The sequence below is a fragment of the Nothobranchius furzeri genome, chromosome 2, assembly GCF_043380555.1.
Source record: "Nothobranchius furzeri strain GRZ-AD chromosome 2, NfurGRZ-RIMD1, whole genome shotgun sequence".
Taxonomy (NCBI): Eukaryota; Metazoa; Chordata; class Actinopteri; order Cyprinodontiformes; family Nothobranchiidae; genus Nothobranchius; species Nothobranchius furzeri.
In genome coordinates, this window is record NC_091742.1 from 75,427,673 (window position 1) to 75,450,853 (window position 23,181).

General features: G+C 43.1%; 1 protein-coding gene across 1 annotated transcript in view; it reads left to right on the forward strand.

Annotated features, from left to right (window-relative positions):
• The window catches only part of capn1 (calpain 1), a 41,779-nt gene extending 20,433 nt beyond the window's left edge, over positions 1-21,346 (forward strand). Inside the window, exons 5-21 of the mRNA XM_054747475.2 lie at positions 8,013-8,181; positions 9,306-9,389; positions 11,443-11,528; positions 12,048-12,122; positions 12,228-12,388; positions 12,903-13,063; positions 13,151-13,162; positions 13,277-13,488; positions 18,724-18,763; positions 18,851-18,916; positions 18,994-19,051; positions 19,139-19,203; positions 19,373-19,441; positions 19,566-19,644; positions 19,722-19,838; positions 20,621-20,679; positions 20,757-21,346. Coding sequence (XP_054603450.1) covers positions 8,013-8,181; positions 9,306-9,389; positions 11,443-11,528; positions 12,048-12,122; positions 12,228-12,388; positions 12,903-13,063; positions 13,151-13,162; positions 13,277-13,488; positions 18,724-18,763; positions 18,851-18,916; positions 18,994-19,051; positions 19,139-19,203; positions 19,373-19,441; positions 19,566-19,644; positions 19,722-19,838; positions 20,621-20,679; positions 20,757-20,783 — 1,540 coding nt within the window. The 3' untranslated portion in view covers positions 20,784-21,346. The remainder of the gene's footprint in view (positions 1-8,012; positions 8,182-9,305; positions 9,390-11,442; positions 11,529-12,047; positions 12,123-12,227; positions 12,389-12,902; positions 13,064-13,150; positions 13,163-13,276; positions 13,489-18,723; positions 18,764-18,850; positions 18,917-18,993; positions 19,052-19,138; positions 19,204-19,372; positions 19,442-19,565; positions 19,645-19,721; positions 19,839-20,620; positions 20,680-20,756) is intronic.
• The last annotated feature ends 1,835 nt before the right edge of the window (positions 21,347-23,181 follow it).

The window sequence follows — 23,181 nt, forward strand, 5'->3', positions numbered from 1 at the left end:
ACAAATGAACACTTATTCAAATGTTATGTAATGGAAGCTGAGCTGAGCCATATGTAACGGAATCAAAGTGATGTAACTAACCAAAGTTGTATTTTAATACACTGTTAGTAGTTCACTTTTATAAACAGAAGAATAGGCTGTTTCTATCATCAGGGAGTTTAATTAAACACTCTGTATTGACTTTGAGACAAGAAAAGAGAGATATATGGGATCGTTTGAGAATCTTTAATTTCTGAATTATAAATTCTAAACAATCTACCAGGACTACTCTGTGATGGATGAGAATGGATTCGGATGTTGTGTTGGTGCGTGTGTGTGTGGGTCTGGTTCAGATTCTCTAGGATGACGTAATCGAATCTGGTCGTCTTTGTTATGACTAGATATCACGAGGCTTATAAAGTGATGACATGAGCCGCTATTTTGCCGTGTACGTACCCAGTGGGGTCTCCCAAGTAGATCAGGAATTGCCAGGTCTGGAAACCTCGGATGTACGATGGAGCTGTCGGTGCAGCGGTCACAACGTTTCAAAACCCGTCTGGAGGGTCGGCCCGGTACGATTCAGCAGCGTCAGCAGTTGCTCTTATTTTGAAAGGACGTCGTCGGGTTGTTAAACGACGAAAATCTCCCGTTTCACAGTTCTTAGTTTAAAGAAAACGCATCCGGCCAGGCTGCGCTTGTCTTTAGGATGATGGTGAATAGAACTGAAGTCAAAATGGAACTGACTTAAAATGGCGTTGCCTTGTTTTATATCTCTGAATTGTTGATAAGTTTCAGTAAAGTAGATTGGACACTTGAAGTCAACACCAGATTAGGGCTGCTCGATTATGGCAAAAATAATAATCACGATTATGGTGACTGAAATTGAGATCACGATTATTTAGGACGATTTTTCAATTTATGTTGATTTTATTTGTTTTTATTCAGTCATAAAACTGCTCAGGGCACAATCAGGACGAAAATAAGAAACAAGATGATCACTAAAATAACTCCTGATTCCCAGTATAAAAAGACCAATATACTTATAGCTCATAGTTTATGACCCAAGGGCTATGACCTTGGTTTAACTCATTTAAGTCTAACCAGTACAGACCCAAATACCAATATCTTGCAAATACTGACAGCAAGAATTATACTGTGGCATTCATAACAAATACATGCAAATAAATTGATGTTCACAAAAAATTGCATAATACGTATTTAGTCGTGTCAAGGTGCTGTAGGAGAGTGCACTAGCACCGTATCCTCAGAGAGATTAGTTATTATTTATCAGCGTGAGGAACTTATTTCTACCTTATTTATAATCTATTTATTTACAAGTCCATCAGTTAATGTAATAATTGTCCCAACCACAGCTGCACCCCCCACCCCCAACCCGGTCTCACAGCAATCGGGGCAAGCTGCACGTGTGTTTAGCGCGCCGCACGCGCACATTTAGCCGTTTTTAGTGGCTCAGGAGTCCGCAGGTGCGGTGTGTGTGTCACTCACTCTGGTTGCTCCAACAAGGAGCCGGCTCCGAGAGCTGTTTTTTTAGCGACCGACATCGCTACATCATTCCCTTTCCTAATGTCCTGAAGAACGGTCCGGAGAGCAGGCGGTGTTTAGCTAACCTGCAGGAAACGTCGACGATAGTTATCCAGAAAGTAGCTAAGGGTTACCAGAGATGTTTCTGAGGTGTTCACTAGATACTTTTAAGTTAAAAAGTCAAGAAGGGGGTCTGAAAAGCTGCTAGAAATAGCGTCAAAGTCGCTAAATTGGCAACACTGTGGGAGGAGCGCTTCATTTGCAACTCGGGGCAGCGCAGGCGGGAGGAGCAAATAATCGGCTTGTTTTGTTTTTTATAATCGTTCAAAACTCAGATCGTAATCGTGATTAAAATTCGATTAATTGAGCAGCCCTACACCAGATTCTCCTGCGGCAGCCGAAAGCTCTGATTGGTTGGAACAATGTGTCATGCATTTCTATGGAGATGAGGATCAGTATGTCTGCACCGTAGTCCTGGTTTCATTAAACATAATTCATGACATATTTATTTCACAGATCATTCACTTGATTATTGTTGATCAACATCTGTTTTGCTTAATAATTTTAATCACAAATAAAGTACTTTGATTAGGTAAAGCTTCTTCTTCTCCTTCGGACTCTTCTCCTGGAATGTAAACAGTCTGAGGAACAACCCGACCTTGGTTTTTCTACACGGTGTTATTGTGCCCAGGGGCCAGCTGTATGGAGTTGAAAACCATGAACTTCATAACCTTACATATCCCCCCTTTTCAAGGTCAATGTGGTCCTTCAAGAGACCACTTGGTCGTTGAACAAACCCAAGTTATGAAGAATCTCGACAACAGAACCGGATGCGATCCCAAGGGAACAGCCGTCTGTGGTGAGGCACGAACCCCACGCCGGAGAACAGTCTCGCACACTCCTCAGGAAGAACACAAGTCAGTAGGTTATTAATTATTCCCCATGGAAGTCATAAACGAAGCAACAGCAACGTCATATCCTCACGGGCAATAAAGCAAAGCAGGAGCAAATCTTGAACGTATCCACGAACAGGGTAGTATTCCAATTAAAAATCGATTGTTGTATCCGCAGGCAGGGCAATATTCCAAATAAAAATTGAATTATGTAAGAGTACTTATCGTAATCCACAAAAAGGGAAGAGCGGGTGACAGTAATCCCAACGAATGAGGTGGCCCAGCAGTCACGCCGGAACCACAGTCGTCCAAGGCCAACGAGCCGGAGCACCCTCAGGAGTAGTCGATGCAGATGACGAGTCACGGATCCACCCCCAGGAAGCAGGATCCTCACAAGCTCAGCAGAGGAGAGAGAGCACAGTGTAGGCACTTCAATGTAGACACGACAAAAGTGCATTTCATGTCATCAAAGAAATAAAAATAATAAAAAACCTAACTCTATGAGTGCCTTTTGTACTATGTGTTAGTTTTAAGTGTAATTACCCATTAAGTGAAGAAATGGATGCAGCCCTGACTGTGTAAGATGCAAAAAGGGATGATGCGAGAAGCAGAAAAATGAAAGAAACCCTAACTGGTATCAGTGAATCCTCACTGCAAATACTTGTGTCAGGACAGGGGCAAAATTGGTTACAGCCCAGTAGGATAAATCAAAGAATTGATAATCACAAACATAATATTCACTGTAAAAATCAACTGATCAAAGGTACTATAAAAAAAACAGAAATGTAAATCAGTACTAAAATGTAAATCAGTGGTTAGTAATCATGTTCATGTTAATGTACCCCTAAGGAATGGTGATTAGTTAAGATAAAAAAAAAAACAAAATTTTGGACAACAGTACTATGTGACCTAACCCACTCACTGTTACCTGGCCTTTTACCTGACTCCAGGAGCCCACAGCACGTCCGTCTCAACACACCTTAAGTCTGCACGTGACGTATAACAGGAAAGACAACCATGTACACTCACAACAAACAAATTTGTGTAATCAGAGATAGAAATCTGTGGAACCAACGGGACGTATTTATCACCCCCCTTTTGAAGTCGGTGGATTGTTGTTGTTGGTATCGGCCAAATCTGTGGGACCCTTGTGCAGTTTGATATGGTCCCTGTGTACCCATTTGTAGACGGGCGCCTTGTTTTTGTTGGCGATCTTGATCTGATACACGACCGGAGAGATCTTATCTGTAATCAGGTATGGACCCGACCATCTGGGCAAAAGTTTCTTAGCCAGCTTCCCCGAGGTCGCATTATTGTTACCCGATTCGGGAGCGAAAATGTAGTACCAGGCCTGGTCACCTACATCGAGTTCGGAATGTGAGGCTTTCTTATCGTAATAAGTTTTTCTGCCTTCAGCTGACTTTCCCAGAGATGCCTGTGCGAACGAGAATGCTGCAAGCAGGTGAGTTCGCAGGTTCTGGTCGTAGAAGTGGTCTATGACCTTCTCAATCTGTAACAGAAGTTCCGGGGGTCTACCCGGTGGCTTCGAGAGTGGTGGTGAGGTCGAAATCGCGTCCCCCCGCGAAAGACATGCCACCGAAGGGCGTCCGCCTGTGTCAGGCCACGGTTTGTACGGCTTTGGCTCCCGCACACGTGCAAACAGTTGTCCGGACGCACCGCTGATTCTAGCGTCAAGGCGTTGGAGACAGTCCAACCCTAAGAGCATGGGCATCGGCATCTCCTCGGCGATGTACATGAGGTGTTTAAAGGACATGCCTCCTATCGAGATGTTGACCTCAGTCGTCGCAGCCGCGGGTGAGGGAGCGCCATAGAACTCGTCAAAATCTTTTGGGCCCGAAATGAGTGTGGGGGGTGAGCTGTCCTCCCCCCTTTGTTCGCACATGCTGCTGTAAAGAGCTCCGCTGATGAGCGCGATGTCTGCTCCTGTGTCTAATAATGCGACACAGCGATGTCTCTGATTTACAGTGACCTCCACTGCGGGCCTACTAGATCCCTTTCTCACGACCAGAGGTGCAAGCAAAATTTTCTCAGTTACGGCGGTGGTAGTAGTGGTACTGCGGTCGTCATCTGCGGGTTCATCGCCTAACATCGCCACGGATGGAACGACCGGAGAGGTGATGTCGCTTTCCTTTGAGGTGTTGTTGTTTTCCTGTGAATCAGAACCTGTGAAAACATCAACCTGCAGCATTTCAGTCTCATTTTGTGGCTTCTCAGGCAAACCCGGACCTGCAGCCCGTGTCGCCTGAGAATCACGCATGAATTGTTTGACGTCCTCGCCGTCTTTCTGAAGAGCGCAAATCATGTTCATCATGTTAGTCATCATGGGAAGGAAAGTGTTTTGAATCGCCGCCTGAAGTTGGGCTTGTAATTGCATCGCTACCTCTGAGTCCATTTTCCAAAATAGTAAATAGTCTTTTCCTGTTTTAATTTATTAAGTTATTCTTCGAATTTGCCTTCTAATTAGATGTTTATTTAGAAACAACCTTACCTGTAGATTTCTTAAAAGAATTAGTTACAGGGAAGCTTGGCTGGTGAATGAATATTTTGGGCAAAATTGTTCAATAATGCCAAAAATATCACTGTCATTTGACCTGCCCAAGATGGCGGGTCGAGCTACGTGTCGGGCACCTAAGATGGCGGACCGCCGCGCATGCGTCGTCCGACACCCGGCTTCGATCCCCGTAGCCGAAACAACACCGCAACGTGTTTTAGAACCGCCGCTAACGTTACCTTAAAGTACTCCGTACCGGAAGGTTTAGCGGATTAAAGGACGCAGTTCCGCTGCGTCGGAACGGCTAGAAAGCTCCGCGGGACGCGTTCCCGAGCCTTCTCACCGAGAAGAGTGGCTAGTTAGCTCTTCGGCTAATGCTAGCGAACGCCCTGTAGCGATCAGGGTCTCAAAATTGCCTCGATCAACCAACGGGCCTCTCGCTCCGTGATTGAAAGGGTCTCATAAGTGTACGCAATCTGGATTCAGTACCGCTCTGCGGGTGTTCTCGGCTGACAGCGTTCACCGAGCAGTCAAGCAACGGCAGGTGCTAACGAGAATTCCGACTAAGAACAGCGCGAATCCTGCGCTCATCGAACGGAAATAAATTTCCGACGGAGTCTTCTGTCTCCGATTACACAAATGGACGCACACAGTGTCACAAACACCACGACAAACAATAAACAGACGGTTCCAATGCAATAAAACAGGAGAAATGTTTACCCTTAGATGTAGGCCTCAAAATGGCCACCAGCACACGTCAGCACTTAAGGTGTTTTGATGAAACAGCGCCTCCCGTTGGAGGGTGATGAATGTGCACCCCCCTTTCTAAGAGCTGACTGAGGAAGCGCTCGCCTTTTTCTTATTCTCTAACACACAGACACAGATAATCCCAAAATGTCTCAAAGTCGGCACAAAATGTAACAAACTGTGCAGATATCAAGCTAGGCTCGCCATATGTACACAGCGTCTAGTTGACGATGTGACTCAGTACCGGTGTTCCCTAGCGGCTCCAAACTAGCAAAACAACGTGAGCACGTTCTGACTGTTTCCAACTTGAGTGACAGCAGCAACAGCCAATAATACGTTAGCAAGTATCAGCAGAGCCAATAGATTAGCTTTTGGGCGGGTCTAATTGTAAACCGGTTTCCGTTTCGGTCCTAGTGCTCAACCAAATCCATTTAATGGAGCGTAACACTAGCCACGTTTACATGCGCATATTTAATCGGATTGAATGCCCATTCAGATTGAAAATTCTGCATGTAAACATGTCAATCAGAATATTCTGATCCGATTCAGCCCGATCGGATTGAAATTTCAATCCGATTGAGAGAGGTGGTTTATTCCGTTCTTCATTCCGATTGACGTGCATGTGCACAGCCATTCGGATTGTTGGGGTAAAACAATGCCCACTGCGCATGTGTGCAACAGCCAGCGGGCCTCTCCGCTGTCATTTGGACTGCCTGACTTCAAAAATGACGGTGTAATTAACAAGCGGCGGCTTTTAAATCCGACAACAAGCCGTCCCGTTTCAGTAATATTTAATTCAGAACTTGCATTTTGTGGAAGTAAAATAAAAATCTGATTATTGCACAAATCATTCGACAAAGATGTTCAAATCTTTACTGGAAATACGCAGGTTTATCGTGGGGGTTGCAGCGCACGGATCCCCGTTTCTGTCAGCTTTGAACACAGCAGCTTCTGCAGCAGGTGATGGAGACACGCTTGTAAAGAACACAGGATAATCTGGGTTTTACAGACCTGATTGGAGGCTGACGTTGGGTAGGAAAACGTCCTCGGTTAAATACTCTGGACGACAGTAATGTCCGTGTTAAAAGCACGTAAACGCAGATGACCTGAGATGCGGTTCGTTAATGATGAACACAGGCTTCTAAACTTTCTGAACATCTTCTGTTATTTTGTTTGAACAGATTTTTCTCAACAGTTTCAGCTGATCGTCACATGTTATTAATAATAAGCCACATCAGAGCTCAGTAATAAAACATGAGGCTAACCCCCCCCCCCACCCCCCACCCCCGCTCTGTGCCGCAGCGCAGCGCAACAGCTGTCAATTCAGACCTGCGGACCAGCTGATCAAGAGGCAGACATAACCCTCCCTTATTTTAATCAACAATAAAATGCAGCAAAGCATATATCTGCAGTTATTCACTGAAGAAAACGTAACTTCTATGAGCTAAATAAAAATATTAAATTGAATAAATGGATCAGGAAAGCAGGAAGAATAGTTATTTCTGTTTTTACATTTTTCTTTTCGTTTCATGGCGTTTGTTTACAATTTTTCTTTCGTGAAAGGCAACTCTGCGCATGCTCAACCTATTTAATGGGATTAAATGCTTGGTGCATATGTACGCACGGCATGATCGGATCATTTCAGTTCGTGTCCATGTGAACAGAGATTCGGAAATTCCGATCAACCAAGATTTCAATCGGATTGAGGAAATTAGGCACATGAAAACGCAGCTACTGTTTTTGGACGGAAAAAAGTGCAGGGGACCAAAACTGCCTTTTGAAAAAGTGGGGGGGACATGTCCCACCCGTCCCCCCCCAAAATTACGTCCCAGGACGTGGCTGGTATAGAGCACCACCCTGTGGTTGTTTAACATCACAGAGCACCAAACATCCGTCCAACACTTGGTTTCTCTAAACAGTTTTCAGATTGTTTTATTATTGAGGAATTCTAGTTTAAACGAAGGAACTTCATGTACAGAACAGGACGTACTTCAAGGTCTGAGCTTAAGCTCACAGCTGCTGGAGTGCACAGCTGTTCTAATGAAGCGCTACATTGTTCACACACACACACACACACACACACACACACACACACACACACACACACACACACACACACACACACACACACACACACACACACACACACACACACACACACACACGTTTGCGTGTCAAGTTAAGAGCTTTACCAGCTGAGTAGTAAAAGTGGGATGCTATGTTATAAAACATGTGCTGACTCGTGTGAGTGTGTGTGTGCGTGCGTGTGTGTGTGTTCGTTCTGACGGTTTAATATTTAAAGTTTAGCTTCTCGTAACCATATCAGTTCTGTGTCCCAGACTGAACGGCTGCTACGAGGCTCTGTCAGGTGGCAGCACATCAGAGGGCTTTGAGGACTTCACAGGCGGCGTGACGGAGATGTACGACCTGCAAAAGGCTCCGTCAGACCTCCACAGCATCATTCGCAGAGCCGTGGAGAGAGGATCGCTGCTCGGCTGCTCCATTGACGTCAGTCGTTCATCTGTCTACTCCCACTAAGATCATACACTTCTAATAAGGATCATGTGATTGTGTTGCCCGACAGGTTTGTTTAATATGAGAAAGAAGAGGATCAGGACTCATCTTACGCCATTAGTGTTACACTAATCATGTTAGACTTTAGTTTATCTTTTTGCCTTCCATATATTTGATTTAGTGGAAAAAAGTAGTTAATCTCAAATTTTCTCCTTACAGAAAGGATTGCAATCATGTCAGAAACACATGATCACTCAGCCGCGCTCACTCACGTGGTTTAACCGAAGCTTCTAATCGCTTCATCACGAGGGTTTTATCTAGTTAAATGATTAGAATCAGTCGCTCAGCTGGAGTTTGTTTCAGCATCGGGCCGGAGAGCCAGGGCCTCATGCATCACCTTATTAGTTGGTGCTCTGTGCTTAGACTTTCCTAATACCTGCACTTTATAGGACTGACAGAGGTAAGGGGTGGACTTTTGTATTAATCACCAACAGGCGGAGCCAAAATCACAAACTGACTCAGACGGTAGAAGCCAGTTTTCCAGATGCAGTGGTGGGTAGCTGTTCATGTCATGGAGGAAATAAGAGAATAAATAATGTAAAGAAATCACCAAAGATAAAGCACAGATTGCAGCCGGGTGCTATTTCCACACGAATACTTTTGCAGAACAAATGAACTTTTAAAGGATGTTGCTAAGTTGTCTTTAAAGAACTGCTGCATTAGTCCCATCCATCAATATGTTCCTTAATAAAAGTCAATATCTAATTGAAATAAATGTAATCAAATGTTAAACGTTTGATTGCTGCTGCTTTGCAAAACAAGCCAGAAGGAAACTAGGACTGATTTGGTAGAGAACCCATGGGAACTCGGAGGAAACCTCCAACAGAACCGATTAAAATGTTTATTTGCAGACTGGGAGCACTGAACCTCTCAGTGAAGGACATTTTCTCTAATCAGTGTCCCTTGTTTGGGTTTGAAGGACCAGTCTAGCAGGGACAGTTTAGAGTAATTTCTCTGACGATGTTTATTAACATTTCTGTCATTCTTAATGATTTTATAGCTGCTACAATGAAATGTCGCTGTGCTGATGAGACTGGTCTACCATGTGTCTTCTACAGATCACCAGCACAACGGACATGGAGGCCGTCACATTTAAGAAGCTGGTCAAGGGACACGCCTACTCTGTGACTGGTGTGGACGAGGTGAGCCGTGACACACAAGGAAGTGGGTTCAACCTAAACCGTTTTTAGAAAGGTTATCGTAAAAGTACAGCTAAAGTCACACAGCGAACAACCTCTAAGACTGTGTATACCAGCTGCCCAATACAAGTTTCTATTATTTTGGATGACTTCATCGTCCTTCGGCTATAGCAAACTCTTTGCTGGTCGTTTTTTATGAGTGATGTTTTCTATTTCATGTAAATTAGTCTTACAAAGCTTACGAACAACCACACACAAGTCATTTTTGCAACACAGTTCATATTCATAACAGCTAGGATCCATGAAATATGGCAATCTAACCATAACTGTCGGCAGAGTAGAGATCCATAACGATGTCTAACTCACCCTTTGGTGCATCACATCACCGACGGAACAAAAGTCGATTGTTTTATTATTATTATTAAAGTACTCCAAGTGGTCGGTCCACGATGAGTCTTGTGTTCACAGCCCGGCGTATTATTGATACTTTGCACGTGGGTCCGCCAGTAGAGTGAATTACGGGAGTATTGAATGGAGGACAAAAGTGGAGAATGAGGTTGTTCTGCCAGTTTAAACTAGTTTCTACTGGTTTAAGCCCAGTTAACTAGTGGAACGGTTTAGCACACGTATCTCCAGCAAAAATAAGAACATTACCGTATTGTCCCGAATGTAGGACGACCCTGATTATAAGACAACCCTCCTAAAAGCTTAATCTTCAGGAAAAGACAAAAAAAAAATTAGCTTTTTAAATAAAGTTTTTTTTATTGTAAATGTGAGAACAAATACTGAGTAAAAATACTATTTTAATGCAAACTATCAGAACGTTGCTGACATGTGAAATCAAAAGTCAAATGGGGCTTTTATTCAGACGCCCTCTGCCTCGCTGAACTCACTCATGCTGCTGCGGTCCTGGTGTACCATCAGATCACCATACCTGCCGACTCCTCCCAGAACGCCGTCCTCACTGCAGTCCAGTTCATTCATGCATGTAATGTTTGACGCCTCTGCTGAATTGACCACCGTCATCTTAAAATTAGCATTCTGCCTCATAGTTTGTTAACTTGCCCCACTTTCGGTCCTCTGCTCCTGACCGCTCCTCTCCATTTTTTCCCCTGTTGAGAACACACAGCCTGGTGCCCTCTGCTGTTACGTGTGTGTAAAGGTTAGACCCCGATAATAAGACGACCCCACGTTTTAAATTTATTTTCAATGAAAAAACCTTGTCTTGTATTCCGGTCAATAAGGTAAATGTGTCGGATGAAAGTCCAAAAATATTTTGACGGCTGCCATGTTAGATCAATCGCTGCAGTAGCTGAGGAGGTAGGGTGGGTTGTCCAGTAATCAGAAGGCTGCAGGTTTAATCCCGGCTTCATGAATGCTGCCGTTGGGCAAGACACTTAACCCCCCTTGCCTGTGGGTGGTGATCAGAGGGACTGGTGGCGCCTGTGCTCAGAAGCCTTGCCTGTCATTGTTGATCGACACATCAAATATCCAACGAAATTCAAAAACGACAATCTCAAGCATGACAAACCCTCTGGTTATGAAGGATTGTGACTGGTGGAGCACTCGGGTCAGGCCCACAGAACGTCTAAATTAAACCTGCACGAATATTTTGTCCAACATGTTTGGGATTGAAGGATGTCGCTCAAGAAAAGTTTACTTATCATCAAACATTAGCATATGGCCTCAGTTAGCTTTGGTTTTAGCTGCACTTTTACTAGCCGTTAGCTCATCAGTCCTGTAGGATATAAACTGTTATTTGTAGGTTTTTATTTAGAACAGGTTACCCTTTACACAGAAACACACCTCTGCATCCCCCCACATCTGAACGGACAGTCTTAAGTACTCTAGGTGGCTCGTGCCAATGTTATTACCGTCAGGTGACTCTGACGCACACTTCGAGTTGGTTTCCAGTTTAGTTCCATTCATTCATATATTCCACCAACTTTACTGCAGAAATCTGCTCGCCATACGTGCAAAAAACTAATAGTAAGTGTGTGTGTGTGTGTGTGTGTGTTTGTGTGCGCACGCGTGTGTGTGTGTGTGTAACCTGCAGGTGGTTTACAGAGGAACTCCTACAAAGCTGATCCGGGTCAGGAACCCATGGGGGGAGGTGGAATGGACCGGGTCCTGGAGTGATAAGTAAGATTCTCCTGTGATATTTATGGATGTCTGCAAACGTATACATAAACGCCCTCCTGAAGGCAACAGTTATTTTAGTGGGTCAAAATATCCATCATAACTAATTAAGATTATTAATAAATCTTAATTAAATGCATTCATATTCAGGGACATTATTCCAAGAGAGTTTCAAAGAAAAACTGGATTTAGCTCCTGATGTGATAAAAGAAAGTCCAGATATGGACGCAATTCTGTTTGACATAAGAGGATAACAGATGGTCCCTCTGGTACTGCTGAACCAGATCAGCTTACACACTTCAGATGTTTTCCTTGCATCTGTTTACATGTTGTTGATGGGACACCACGTGTGAAGTCTCTGGTTTAAGAACTTATATTTGGAACGATTGAACAGAAATGCACCTGAAACCCAAATAGGAACTCACATCAGTGTGAATTCTGATGGTTTACTTATGTAGGAATGGGTTTTTAAGCATCCTTTGGTGAAACGTCTGTTGTCTGATGTCCTTGTGAACGTTTTAGCTCCAGAGAGTGGGACAGTGTGGACAGCTCCACCAGAAGTCGGCTGCAAAACCGCAGTGAAGACGGAGAATTCTGGTAAGTCTCCAAACCCTCCCAACACCTCGTAGCAAACCTTTAGAAATCTGATGATCCAGAATAAAACCAAGACTTGGGAGTCTAACCCACTCTTCCATCTGTCAGGATGGCCTTCAACGAATTCCTGCGAGAGTTCAGTCGTCTGGAGATCTGTAATCTGACCGCAGACGCCCTGCAGAACACCCAGATAAAGAAATGGTCTACATCGCTCTTTCAGGGGGAGTGGAGGCGAGGCAGCACTGCTGGAGGCTGCCGTAATTACCCAGGTGATGATGGATCTGAATAAAGAATGGAGATAAACCAAGTCAAAGGGCATCTAAATGTTCTTTTCCCATTTTAGGTTAACGTATGTCTTTAGGCTAAAGTGCCATGGTGTTCAGCCTAGCCTGAAATGCACTACATCGTCATTTTATTTTACTTAAAAGGCGTGGGTCACTAAAAACACATTTTTAAATCAGTCTTTGAGTGTTTCATGCAGGCTGAACATGAAAATAGTCTCCTACACCTATCTCCAGCATCAGCCTCTCATAGAAAATAGACGGTGAAACTCTAGGATTAGACAGATCTACGTCACACTGTCGCGTAACATTCATGGACTCGCCCATCTTGACTCATGATGAGGAAGGCTGTTGTTGGCTTAGCGTCCGGGAAACAGCAGAGCACGTCTCGGCGAGTTTAGCTAGAGACCACTGCAAGTGCATAGATTAAATTAGTAATCCACTCCTTAAGTAGGCTGCTGTTGGAAAGCCCCTCTCGTCATCACATTCACTTTGCCTGCAGCTTCGTTTTGGCTGAATCCTCAGTTTAAGATCAACCTGCAGAACCCGGACACGCCTGGCAAGCGAGACTGCAGCTTCTTGGTTGCACTCATGCAAAAGGACCGCAGGAAGAAGCGACGGGAGGGCGAAGACATGGAGACCATTGGGTTTGCTTTGTATGAGGTCAGCAGTGACTCTTAAGAACCCTCAGAGATGCTCACACTAATTTCTGCAGTTACAATTTTCTCTTCTGTTGTTTTTTTTTTGCAGGTCCCAAATGAGGTATGAGTTCTTCTTTTATAAAGTAAATTTGAACTAATCCAGATGTTTGCATGTGTTCATGGAATATCTGTCTGAAGTGCTCTGGAGAATTATTTCTTCAAACTTCCTTCTCAGTTCTTGGGGCAAACAGGGGTCCACCTGAAGAAAGACTTTTTCCTCACTCACGGCTCCAGTGCTCGTTCCGAGCAGTTCATCAACCTGAGGGAGGTCAGCTCACGGCTGAAGCTGCCCGTCGGGGAGTACATCGTTGTCCCCTCCACGTTTGAGCCCCACAAAGACGGCGACTTTGTCCTCAGGGTGTTCTCCGAAAAGCCTGCAACCTCAGAGTGAGTGCTGTAAGAGCATGCAGAGGAGGTCTGAGTAGAGATGAGCTTTGCTTGTGATTTTTGTGCTACAGCAAGGTGAGAAGTCTGCATAGCAACTGGGATCAATATCCTGAGCCTAGGGCCCTTCGCTGCCCTTGGAGTGATTTTGCGTGGCCCCCAATTGCATTTCTAGAATGAATTTAGTCCCTTTTAGATGTTTGTGTAGATGGGTACTTTCTAAAAATTTGATGTACAGATTTATACCTGGGACCTATTTTGCATAGTAGACTTTGGGGGAGAATCGCCATATAATCAGTTTTGCACTTCTAAAATGACAAAATCACATTTTTGTAGCCCGTGAGGATTGTTCACTTGATGATTTAGGCTCTTGTCTTGTTTGGATACCCCTGTGTTAGATCAATACGGTGCACTTTTGACGAGACATATTTTATTTATTAACCAGTTTTAGGAGGGTAAAAGCTACTTGAGATGTGCGATTTTGTTTTCTCACTATATAGGGAGCCTAATTCACGCCCGTGGGTACCCAGAAGAACGAAAAAATGAATGCAAGTCAACGGGACTGAAAAACGCTATTTTCTAATTCCGCTTGTTTTGTGCCATGGATTTCACACGTGATGTCTGTGAATTTTAGAGACACTTTTGATACCAAGAACGCGCTTATTTTCGAACAGGGGGAAACATTATTTTAGGTTTTGTGTGAAAGTGAGTCCAGGACTACAAATGCGCTTCACAAATGTGACGTCATCGAACGAGACACGAGGAAAACGGAGAGCAAAGGCTGTAAGTTTAGCGAACTTCAAATACTTCCTTCAGAAGGAAAAAAAACACCATAAATCTGGCCATGGTGTAAATAGCAGCTACGCTAGGGCAGAAGAGATTATGTGGTGACGTCACATATGCGACGTACCGATACCTGGTTTGTAGTTGTGTGAATGATGAACTTCGACAAGCTGATAAATCTCAAAGTACGTGACTGGCGTGGTCGAAACACCCGTCATTAGTTTTCATTTAAATTGCAGCACAACGTATGTGTGATCCAGGGCGTGAGGCAAAGCGGATTAGAAAATAGCGTTTTTAGACCCGTTGACTTGCATTTATTTTTTCATTCTTCTTGGGACCCATGAGCCGACCGGAAGGGGAGGAGACTTGGACTCCCTGTAGCATGGTTGGTACTGTTTTCATGACTTTCAATAGGAGAGCAAGTGGGTTGAATCTTCAGCAGTACATGTTGGTATTTTATAATCTTTCAGAATACAGACTCTCATTAGTGTATTGGTTCAACTTTCAGCACCTGTCTGATATTCTTTTGGTTCGTAGTCATGCAGCTCTCAAACTAAAGGGTATTCAGAGAATAATTGCAACAGGACTGAAGTAAACCTCGATTAGAAGCTGATATGAGGGTTAATACCAGTATTTTACTGGGCTGAGACTGTTGGTGGTACAATTATCATAAAAGAGGCATGTTTTCTTTGGAATTGCATCTCGTTGCATTTCATTGATACAGGTTTCTATGGCTGGATTATGTGGGCCATAAAACCTAAAGGCCAAGTTCACTGAGAACCAGTTTTTTTACTTCAGATTTTAGAATTGGATGAACCTGACAGTTTCACATTACATTGTCAAATTGGCATTTATGGACTCGCCCATCTTGGACTGTGGACGGGGAAGGCTGTTGTTGGTTTAGTGTGCAGGGGTCTCTTGTGTCAAATGTTTGTCTAGACATTCCTAAATTCCTTCCTATGAATGGAATTTAGAATGTTCGTACAAACGGTCAAAATCCTGATGTATTAAACACGTGATGGCCTCTCATACGTGTTTTCCTCCGCACTTGTCTGATAAATCCCACCTGTGCGTACCCAGGTGCTTGTGTCCGTTCTCAGTCATTGACATACAGGAACGCCCTTGTTTAACCATATTTGGTCATGCTACGTCCTCGGCACGTGAGGGAATTCCCTACGTTCTACTCGGGAAAAAAGGGGAAACTTGCGAGATCGAGACACTGGCTGTCGAAGTGCAGAAGAACCAAATGAGTAGGAGAGGTTATAAATGCAGTCGGGAGAGAGGAGAGGTTCCTGTCGGGAATAAAAAAAAACTTAAATCTGATAAATCGTTGAGTAACGGGTTGTCATTTATATTTTACATTTAACGAGTCATTCTGGGTGGTGTTCGTTTTATTTGGAAATGTCTGAGTGCAGCTTCTTCAAAGCTGTCACTCAGTCTGGTTACCTTGGCAACGCGTGTGTGATCGAGGAGCAGAGGAGGTTCTGGGGTTCTCGTAGTTATAAAGTAGAATATGAATTATTTGTAATGATCTGTCGCTCCACAATGAGTCCCAAATCACAGCACAGCTCCAGACGGATCTCCTGTCAGCGCGCTCACGGAAACCCGTTTACTCCGTAGAGGAGCCCTGACTGGTCCTTTATAATAATATAGAAACGTTTTTTCCATCTACTGCATCTCGAGCAAAATCACGAGGCATCTTTAGAGGACAAAAATATAATATTATAAAATTAAATTAAAAATAATTAAAAAGATAAAAAAATTTAATAAAAATGGGAAGAAAAAATTGATTACAACAAACGACAGCCTTTCTACAATGTCAGATCCTTGTCAGGTGTTTCAGCACCAGTTATGTGACTCAGCTGTTTTTCCACCGAAATATTTAGTTCATGGGTAAAATAATGTATGGATGAGGAACATGTGTGGACGACTGAGACCTTTGGAGTTACGGTTCCTCTGTTTTACCAATAGTTGATGGTTCTACGCATTGGTCTGAAGTTTTCTTATATTTAGGAATGTTTCCTCGTACATGTACAAAATGATGAATACCACACAATGCGTAAAATAGTTCCTACGCACGATACACGCACAGATCTGTTCATAAGTACGGTAGATACATGAGGTCCCTGGAGAGAGCAGAGCACGTTTTGGCAAATAGAAGCTAACGTTGGCATTAGCAACGCCACCACACAGCAAAACTGGATGAAAATGGATGAAATCCCACCATCTCCAACTCACCCTCTCTAAAACTGAACTACTTGTCATCCCAGCAAAACCATCCATACAGCACAATATCTCAATCCAAAATGGCTTCCTATCTCTGGCTCCTTCAAAGGCAGTTCGAAATCTGAGTGTTGTGATTGATGAACACCTGACCTTTAAAGATCATGTTACCTCTGTTGCTCGTTCATGCCGCTTTGCGCTGTATAACATATGAAAGATCAGACCATACCTAACACAACATGCCACCCAGCTCCTGGTGCAATCTACTGTCATCTCCCACCTCGATTACTGCAATGCCCTTCTAACTGGTCTTCCAGGCTGTACTGTGAAACCTCTTCAAATGGTTCAGAACGCAGCGGTGCGTCTGGTCTTCAATCAGCCTAAAAGAGCACACGTCACCCCTCTGTTCATTGAGCTCCACTGGCTACCGCTAGCAGCACACATCAAATTCAAATTGCTAACACTAGCATACAAAGTCCGAGACGGTACGGCTCCCATCTACCTGAATCCTCTTGCAAAGGCTTACGTCTCGGCCCGGCCGCTCCGGTCATCACAGGATCGTCAGCTAGAAGTGCCTACACCACGCTCAGGACAATCCAGACTCTTCTCATGCATCATTCCACAAATGTGGAATGACTTACCAAGCACCAAGAGAACAGGGGATTCCTTTTCGACTTTCAAGAAACTCTTGAAGACCCTGCTCTTCAGAGAGCATCTTCTAAACTAGCACCCTCCCTGCACCCGTCCACCCTCTCTACTGTCCACTCCTGTTCCCTCCTCTCCATGACTGATGTCAAGTTGTTATTGTTATTGTTGTTGTTAGCCTCAAGGGCAATTTGCCGATTATCACTTGTAAGTCGCTTTGGACAAAAGCGTCTGCTAAATACATAAACCTCTTCCAGGCTGGTTATTTGTAGAGATAGAACATCAGTGTTGCAGAGCAGAGATCAACCTATACTTGAGACCCCTGCTAATGTGTTAAAGAAAACAAGTGAACTCGGTCTTTACTTTAAACACAATCTCTGTCATTTACCATAAATTTGCTTTAAACTTTATCAGCCCCTTCCACGGCTGTCTCTAGTTGTTCACTATTTTACACCCATAGAAACTGTATTTAGAACCTTTTGAGTTCATTCTGAGGAAACGTTGTGCAGTACAAGAGTGAAGCCCTGTAAACATTTCAATACATTTCTTGAAACTTGTGTTTGCTAAATTAGTCTGCTGTTAGCCCAACTTTCCACCAGATGCGTAAACACTGTGTAACGTCCTTGAAGTGTAATAGCAGCTAATGGCTGCCGTTCTAGGCTATGTGTGTATGTCCACCGAACGCGGTGCAGCTCGTTTTTGCCCCAGAAGCGTTGTATGTTTAGCGGAGCGCTGCAACACGATTGGGTCTTTTTATTTATTCATTTATTTTTTTACCAGAACGCATCAAGCTCAGCAGTTCAGATAGGGCCAGACAGGAAGTCAAACATGGGAGCGTTGTGAAAGGTCTGTCAACTTTCCAAGTAAAAGAATCTTGCAGATCTGTGATTTCCTGGTAAACCTCCCAAGCCAAGGTAAAAAAATCAGAATAAACCACAAACCTTTTGAACACATGCTGCTGTCTTTCTCCTTGCTTGCTGTTGTTTGAACAGCTGAAATCCCACGCGACCTTGAAATTCTGTGGTGGAATTGTTTTGCTGCAGATGCGCATCTGAAACGCTTCGGGTTGAAGGGAACGCGCTGTTAAGGTCACAGGGTAAACTCGTTTATTACATTACACGCCGCTTACGCATCTGGTGGATAGCCGTGGGTGACTGTCCCATCCCAGTGAGATATTGAGTTTTAGTTTGCTCAAGAACTTGCTGTTGAACCTTGCCAATTAATTTACTTCAGATGATTAATAAGGTACTCGTATCCATCTAGGTGCTTCAGCACGCCCAGGTGAGATTATTTAGATGCCCAGGGATTTCATGCCACCCACGTCTTCTACTTGGTTTACGGGTGGAATGGGATTCACCTTCCCTTCTACTATTATCCACAAAGGTTCACTCTAACTTACCTTTAAAGTCAGGTGATGGGCACACCACTACAAAGGATTTGCCACCGCTGATCACCATGGTGCCATCTGCAAATGGGATTAAGTTTGCTGAGGGAGAACCTGGGATTTGACACACGTTTGGATTTAAAGCTTATTGTGCTTACAGGTCTAGTGCTGTTCCAGCTGAAAATGAGTGTGCTTTCTTTCAGGGTGCTTGATGACAATATTGCTGCAAATCTTCCACCAGAGGTGAGAGAAAACTGACGATTGATGCTTTGAATTTCAAACCACCTTGATAACATATGGATTTAAAAAAAAAACATAATTGTGTTTCAGGAAAAACTGGATGAGAGTCAGATCGACGCAGCCTTCAAGAATCTCTTTAGACAGCTAGCCGGAGCAGTGAGCTCACACTCTGATGTACAGGAGGACAACATTCTCTCAGAATCACGGGCTTTAACTTGTCTCTGTCCCAACAGGACATGGAGATCAGCCTCAAAGAGCTGCAGACTATACTGAACAGGATCATCGGCAAACGTCCGTAACGGGGAGTTCTGTTAGGTTCTGCGTGTGTTTCTGTAATGAGGCTGCAGGATTACTTCAATTCTTTATTTGTGTCACCAGATAAGGACCTGAAGACGGACGGCTTCAGTAAAGAGTCTTGTCGCAGCATGATAAACCTCATGGACGTATCCTTGAGACGTGGTTGAACTATCAGCTAAACGCTTTTAGAAACCAGACCTGGTTAATCTTCTAGGATCTTTTTTTTTGGGCACTTCAGGACCTCTTGCAATAGTAGCTTCTTCACAAGTGGTGTAAAAGGTAATATCAGAAATGTTCCTGAGCTCTATTACTCAGACGGATGGCAGTGGGAAGCTTGGGCTGACAGAGTTCCATGTTCTTTGGGAGAAGATCAAACGATACTTGGTGAGATTGAAGGATGAAAGATTAACTTGGAAACTCCTGTCATTACTAAATGTGTGACTGCCTGTTTATTTAACGTTTTGGTTCCTTCTCTTTCCCGGTCTTCGTGGGTTTGGTGTAATTCCAGACAATATTCAGGCAGTTTGACTTGGACAAATCGGGCACCATGAGCTCCTACGAGATGAGGATGGCTCTTGAATCTGCAGGTACTCACCTGTTTAGATCATGCAGGTAACTCGTGTTTATTGGTTCTACTTGATTGATTTTGTCTTTCCTTATTCAGGCTTTAAACTCGACAACCGCCTGTTCCAGCTGATCATTTTGCGCTACACTGAAGAGGACATGGCTGTGGACTTCGACAACTTTGTCACCTGCCTGGTCCGACTGGAGACCATGTTCAGTAAGTCTTCAGTCCTTAAGTGTCCTTAAAAGAAACGGTTTGTCTAGTTCAGGGCTATTCAAGTTCGGGCCGCAAGAGCCGGTATCTAGCACGCTTTAATGGTTTCTCTGGTCCAACACACTAGATTCAGTGGTTGAATCACCTGTGCAGCAGCTCATCAGGCTCTGCAGAAGCCTGTTAATCACCTGCTGATTGAAATCAGGTGTGTTGAAGCAGGGTTAAAACTGAAACGTGCTGGATACCGGCCCTCGAGGCCTGGAATTGGATAGCCCTAGACTAGCTATTCATCTCAACTAAACGCCTTTGGAAACTTTGCTAAATCAGTTTTGTAAGAGATGCAGCAGAAATTAACAGGTGATTGGAACTAGCTTAAACTGCTAACTAGCTTAACCTGCTAACTAGCTTATTCTGTGAAATTCATAAATCTTAATGTAAACGCAGCATCAGTTCATCACCTCACGATCATCAAACACTAGTTCACACCAGTATCCCAAAGTATATACATGCTTTTATAGTTATTGGTAATAAATGACAAAATATAAATATTGTGTGTGTATATTTAATGGACCCACCACTGCTGTTTCAGCTGGTGCCTTTGTTGCTGTTTTAGCACAAAGTTAAAAATGACACCTAGAATTTAGCTGCACATTTAAGAAAATTTACTTCTCACAAAATGTTTGACAATAGAACCAGTCTATGCCCAGGAAACCCAAATCAATGTTTGCATAAGTAAAAGACAATAAAGCGTTTACCATCTAAGGTACTTTGTTTATTTTTTGCAGAAACGTTTAAGACCATGGACACAGATGCAGATGGTCAAATATCCCTCGACTTCTTCCAGGTAAACCCAAACTCTCCGTGTTAGTTTGCTTCCTGGTTTGTGTGACATCAACTTACCATACTTGTTTTTCTCCGCAGTGGATCACCCTGACCATGTTTGCCTAGAGATCCTGCTGCAGCTCTGGGCCCAGTAGTTTCAGAAGTGCCTTCTCTCCACCAGCTCCTCCTCTGCTCTGACACTCTCTTTTAAACATTGGGTACATTGGTCTGTTGCCTGTACTGGAAGAAAATTAGCCAGATGTTTATTTGTAGCTTGATTTGCCAAACGACCTTCAGCCCGACTGTCCGCTCTGTGCTGTGTTCTTCATCGATGCGATCTGTTTTATCCGTACAGAGCGTTACTGGGAAACGGGCCTATTGGTTTAGTTATAGTGGGTGGAGGCGATCAGTTATGACAGATTTTACTAAATGTTTTATATTTTTATAAACGGGATTTTATAACTTAGCTGTATTTGATTGGTGAAAGGTGAAACGAGGACAATGCGTTGCATCAAAATGTACTTTAAAAAATCAGTTTCTCGAGCAGTTTGGTTAAAGCCATTTAGTTTTAGCCTCCAAACATCAGCACAAGCTTAGTTTTACACATTTTTTTCATATTTTTGGATGGTGTTGCACAACTTATAGGTTTAGGGTTCTCCAGAGAATAAACGGGCTCATTATTATTTGAATGCACTAATTTAGTAACTGAAGAGGGTTCTACAATTTCACGTTTTATGTTCTAAACCTAATGTTCACTCCTATATTCACTTGTACCACACATCTTCCTACTTTCACTCTCAAGCACGGCTCAACAATCAGAATAAGTCACCTTGGGTCTTTATTTCTAAAGGTTTCAGATTCACTTCAAAAGATTCTTCTCGTAATTAAAATCGGCATTTTAGGGAGGATTTGTTTGCTTGTTGGTAACCTGGTGAAATGTGGCTTCATGCAGCAACAACAAACCAGACGTACATTAATTAGGACGCAGTGTTAATTCAAGAGTCAGGGTCCGTTTGAAGCTTCAACGACCTGTTGGATAAAACAAGTCTCCTTGTTTTACTCGCAGGTCTAAAAGTCCAACCTGCCAAAATATTCCACCAAGTTTGATGGGTTTATTTTTATTTTTTTATACTGGCGTTGGAATAAAATCAGTTGGCTACTCGGCTCATACGGCGTTCACCAGAAACCGTACATTCTACCAACACCTTGTTTCTTCTTATCCTTTAATAACCATATAATTAGTTTTTTAGGATTTAGTCGCCACCGTTCACCAATGTTAAAGGATTCTCTAAAGTGTGTTTCTGGGAATTTGTTCTCAACAGTTAACATCACGCCTGCAGTAAAAAGCAGTCAGAGCGGAGAGTCTGAGATACTCTCACGAGGATTCGACGGACGTCTCGTCAGATTGAGACTTAAAATAGCTCATTTTTTTTCCCCCCAAGCAAAACTTTTATTGTAATTCTCTGAAGACTGACCATGTTGTACCAGAATTTTATTACATACGGTGTAAAACAGGCGCAAACGTTGCAAAACTATTACATTGATGGTCTGATTAAAGAGAATGTCCTCAGATTAGCTGTTAGCTTGACTTCCCCATAAGTGTTACTCATGTTTTCATCAACTGAGATTATTTTGTCTGCTTGTGTTGCAAAATTTTGTCTGCATGTAAGATACTATTTAACACCCCCCCCCCCCCCCCCCAATAAATCCCAACAGTCTTATCAGTTTATTCAGCTGCTTATGCATCAATACAGTAGATGACACTAGTCACTTGTTCCTTAATTTAAAACCAAATTAATTTTAGTGTTTGTGTGTGTGTGTGCTAGACCCTTCTGCACTGATAAACTCAATAATCTGCCTGTGTGGTGTAGCGGTTCTTCTATACCAGATTAACCTGTTTTCATTAGAAGTAAAACGCCAGACTTTGCTTCATCTCTCAGACGTGAGGTCTCTGAGGAAGCGACTGGGTTGGACTGGTTTTTGTGACTTTGGATATAAAAGGGGACAGAAACTTTAAAATCATGTCCTTGCCTTCCATCTTTCAACAAATGTGCTTAAATATCTTTGCTAGCCTTTAACGTTTCCATTCAGCATTCATGAAACCTTACTGGGCTCTGCGGTTTGTGCAGACAAAGGTTTTGCACTGTATGATAAAGAATGTGTTTACTTCTATATACCAGTGCTGTTTAGCTTCATATGTGAACTGCTCGATGTTGTTCAAGGCATTTTAGACTGTTCTAAAATGTTGGGAGGAGATGATACCTTTATTTGTCCCACCTTGGTAATGGCTTTATTTTAAAACAGGATGTCTGTTTGGTTTTTAACCTTCCAAAGATGAGATTACAACCTTTTAAGGTGAATATGAACAATTATGCAAAGTAAATGAATGTTATATGCATGTGGTGTTAAATGTGATCTGCCAAATTTATACTTTTTAAAGGGCATGGGTCATTTTCCAGCATTTAAGTGTTTCATTTATACAATAAAGGTTTTTTTGTATTTTGCAAAAGAAGAAATAGCATTT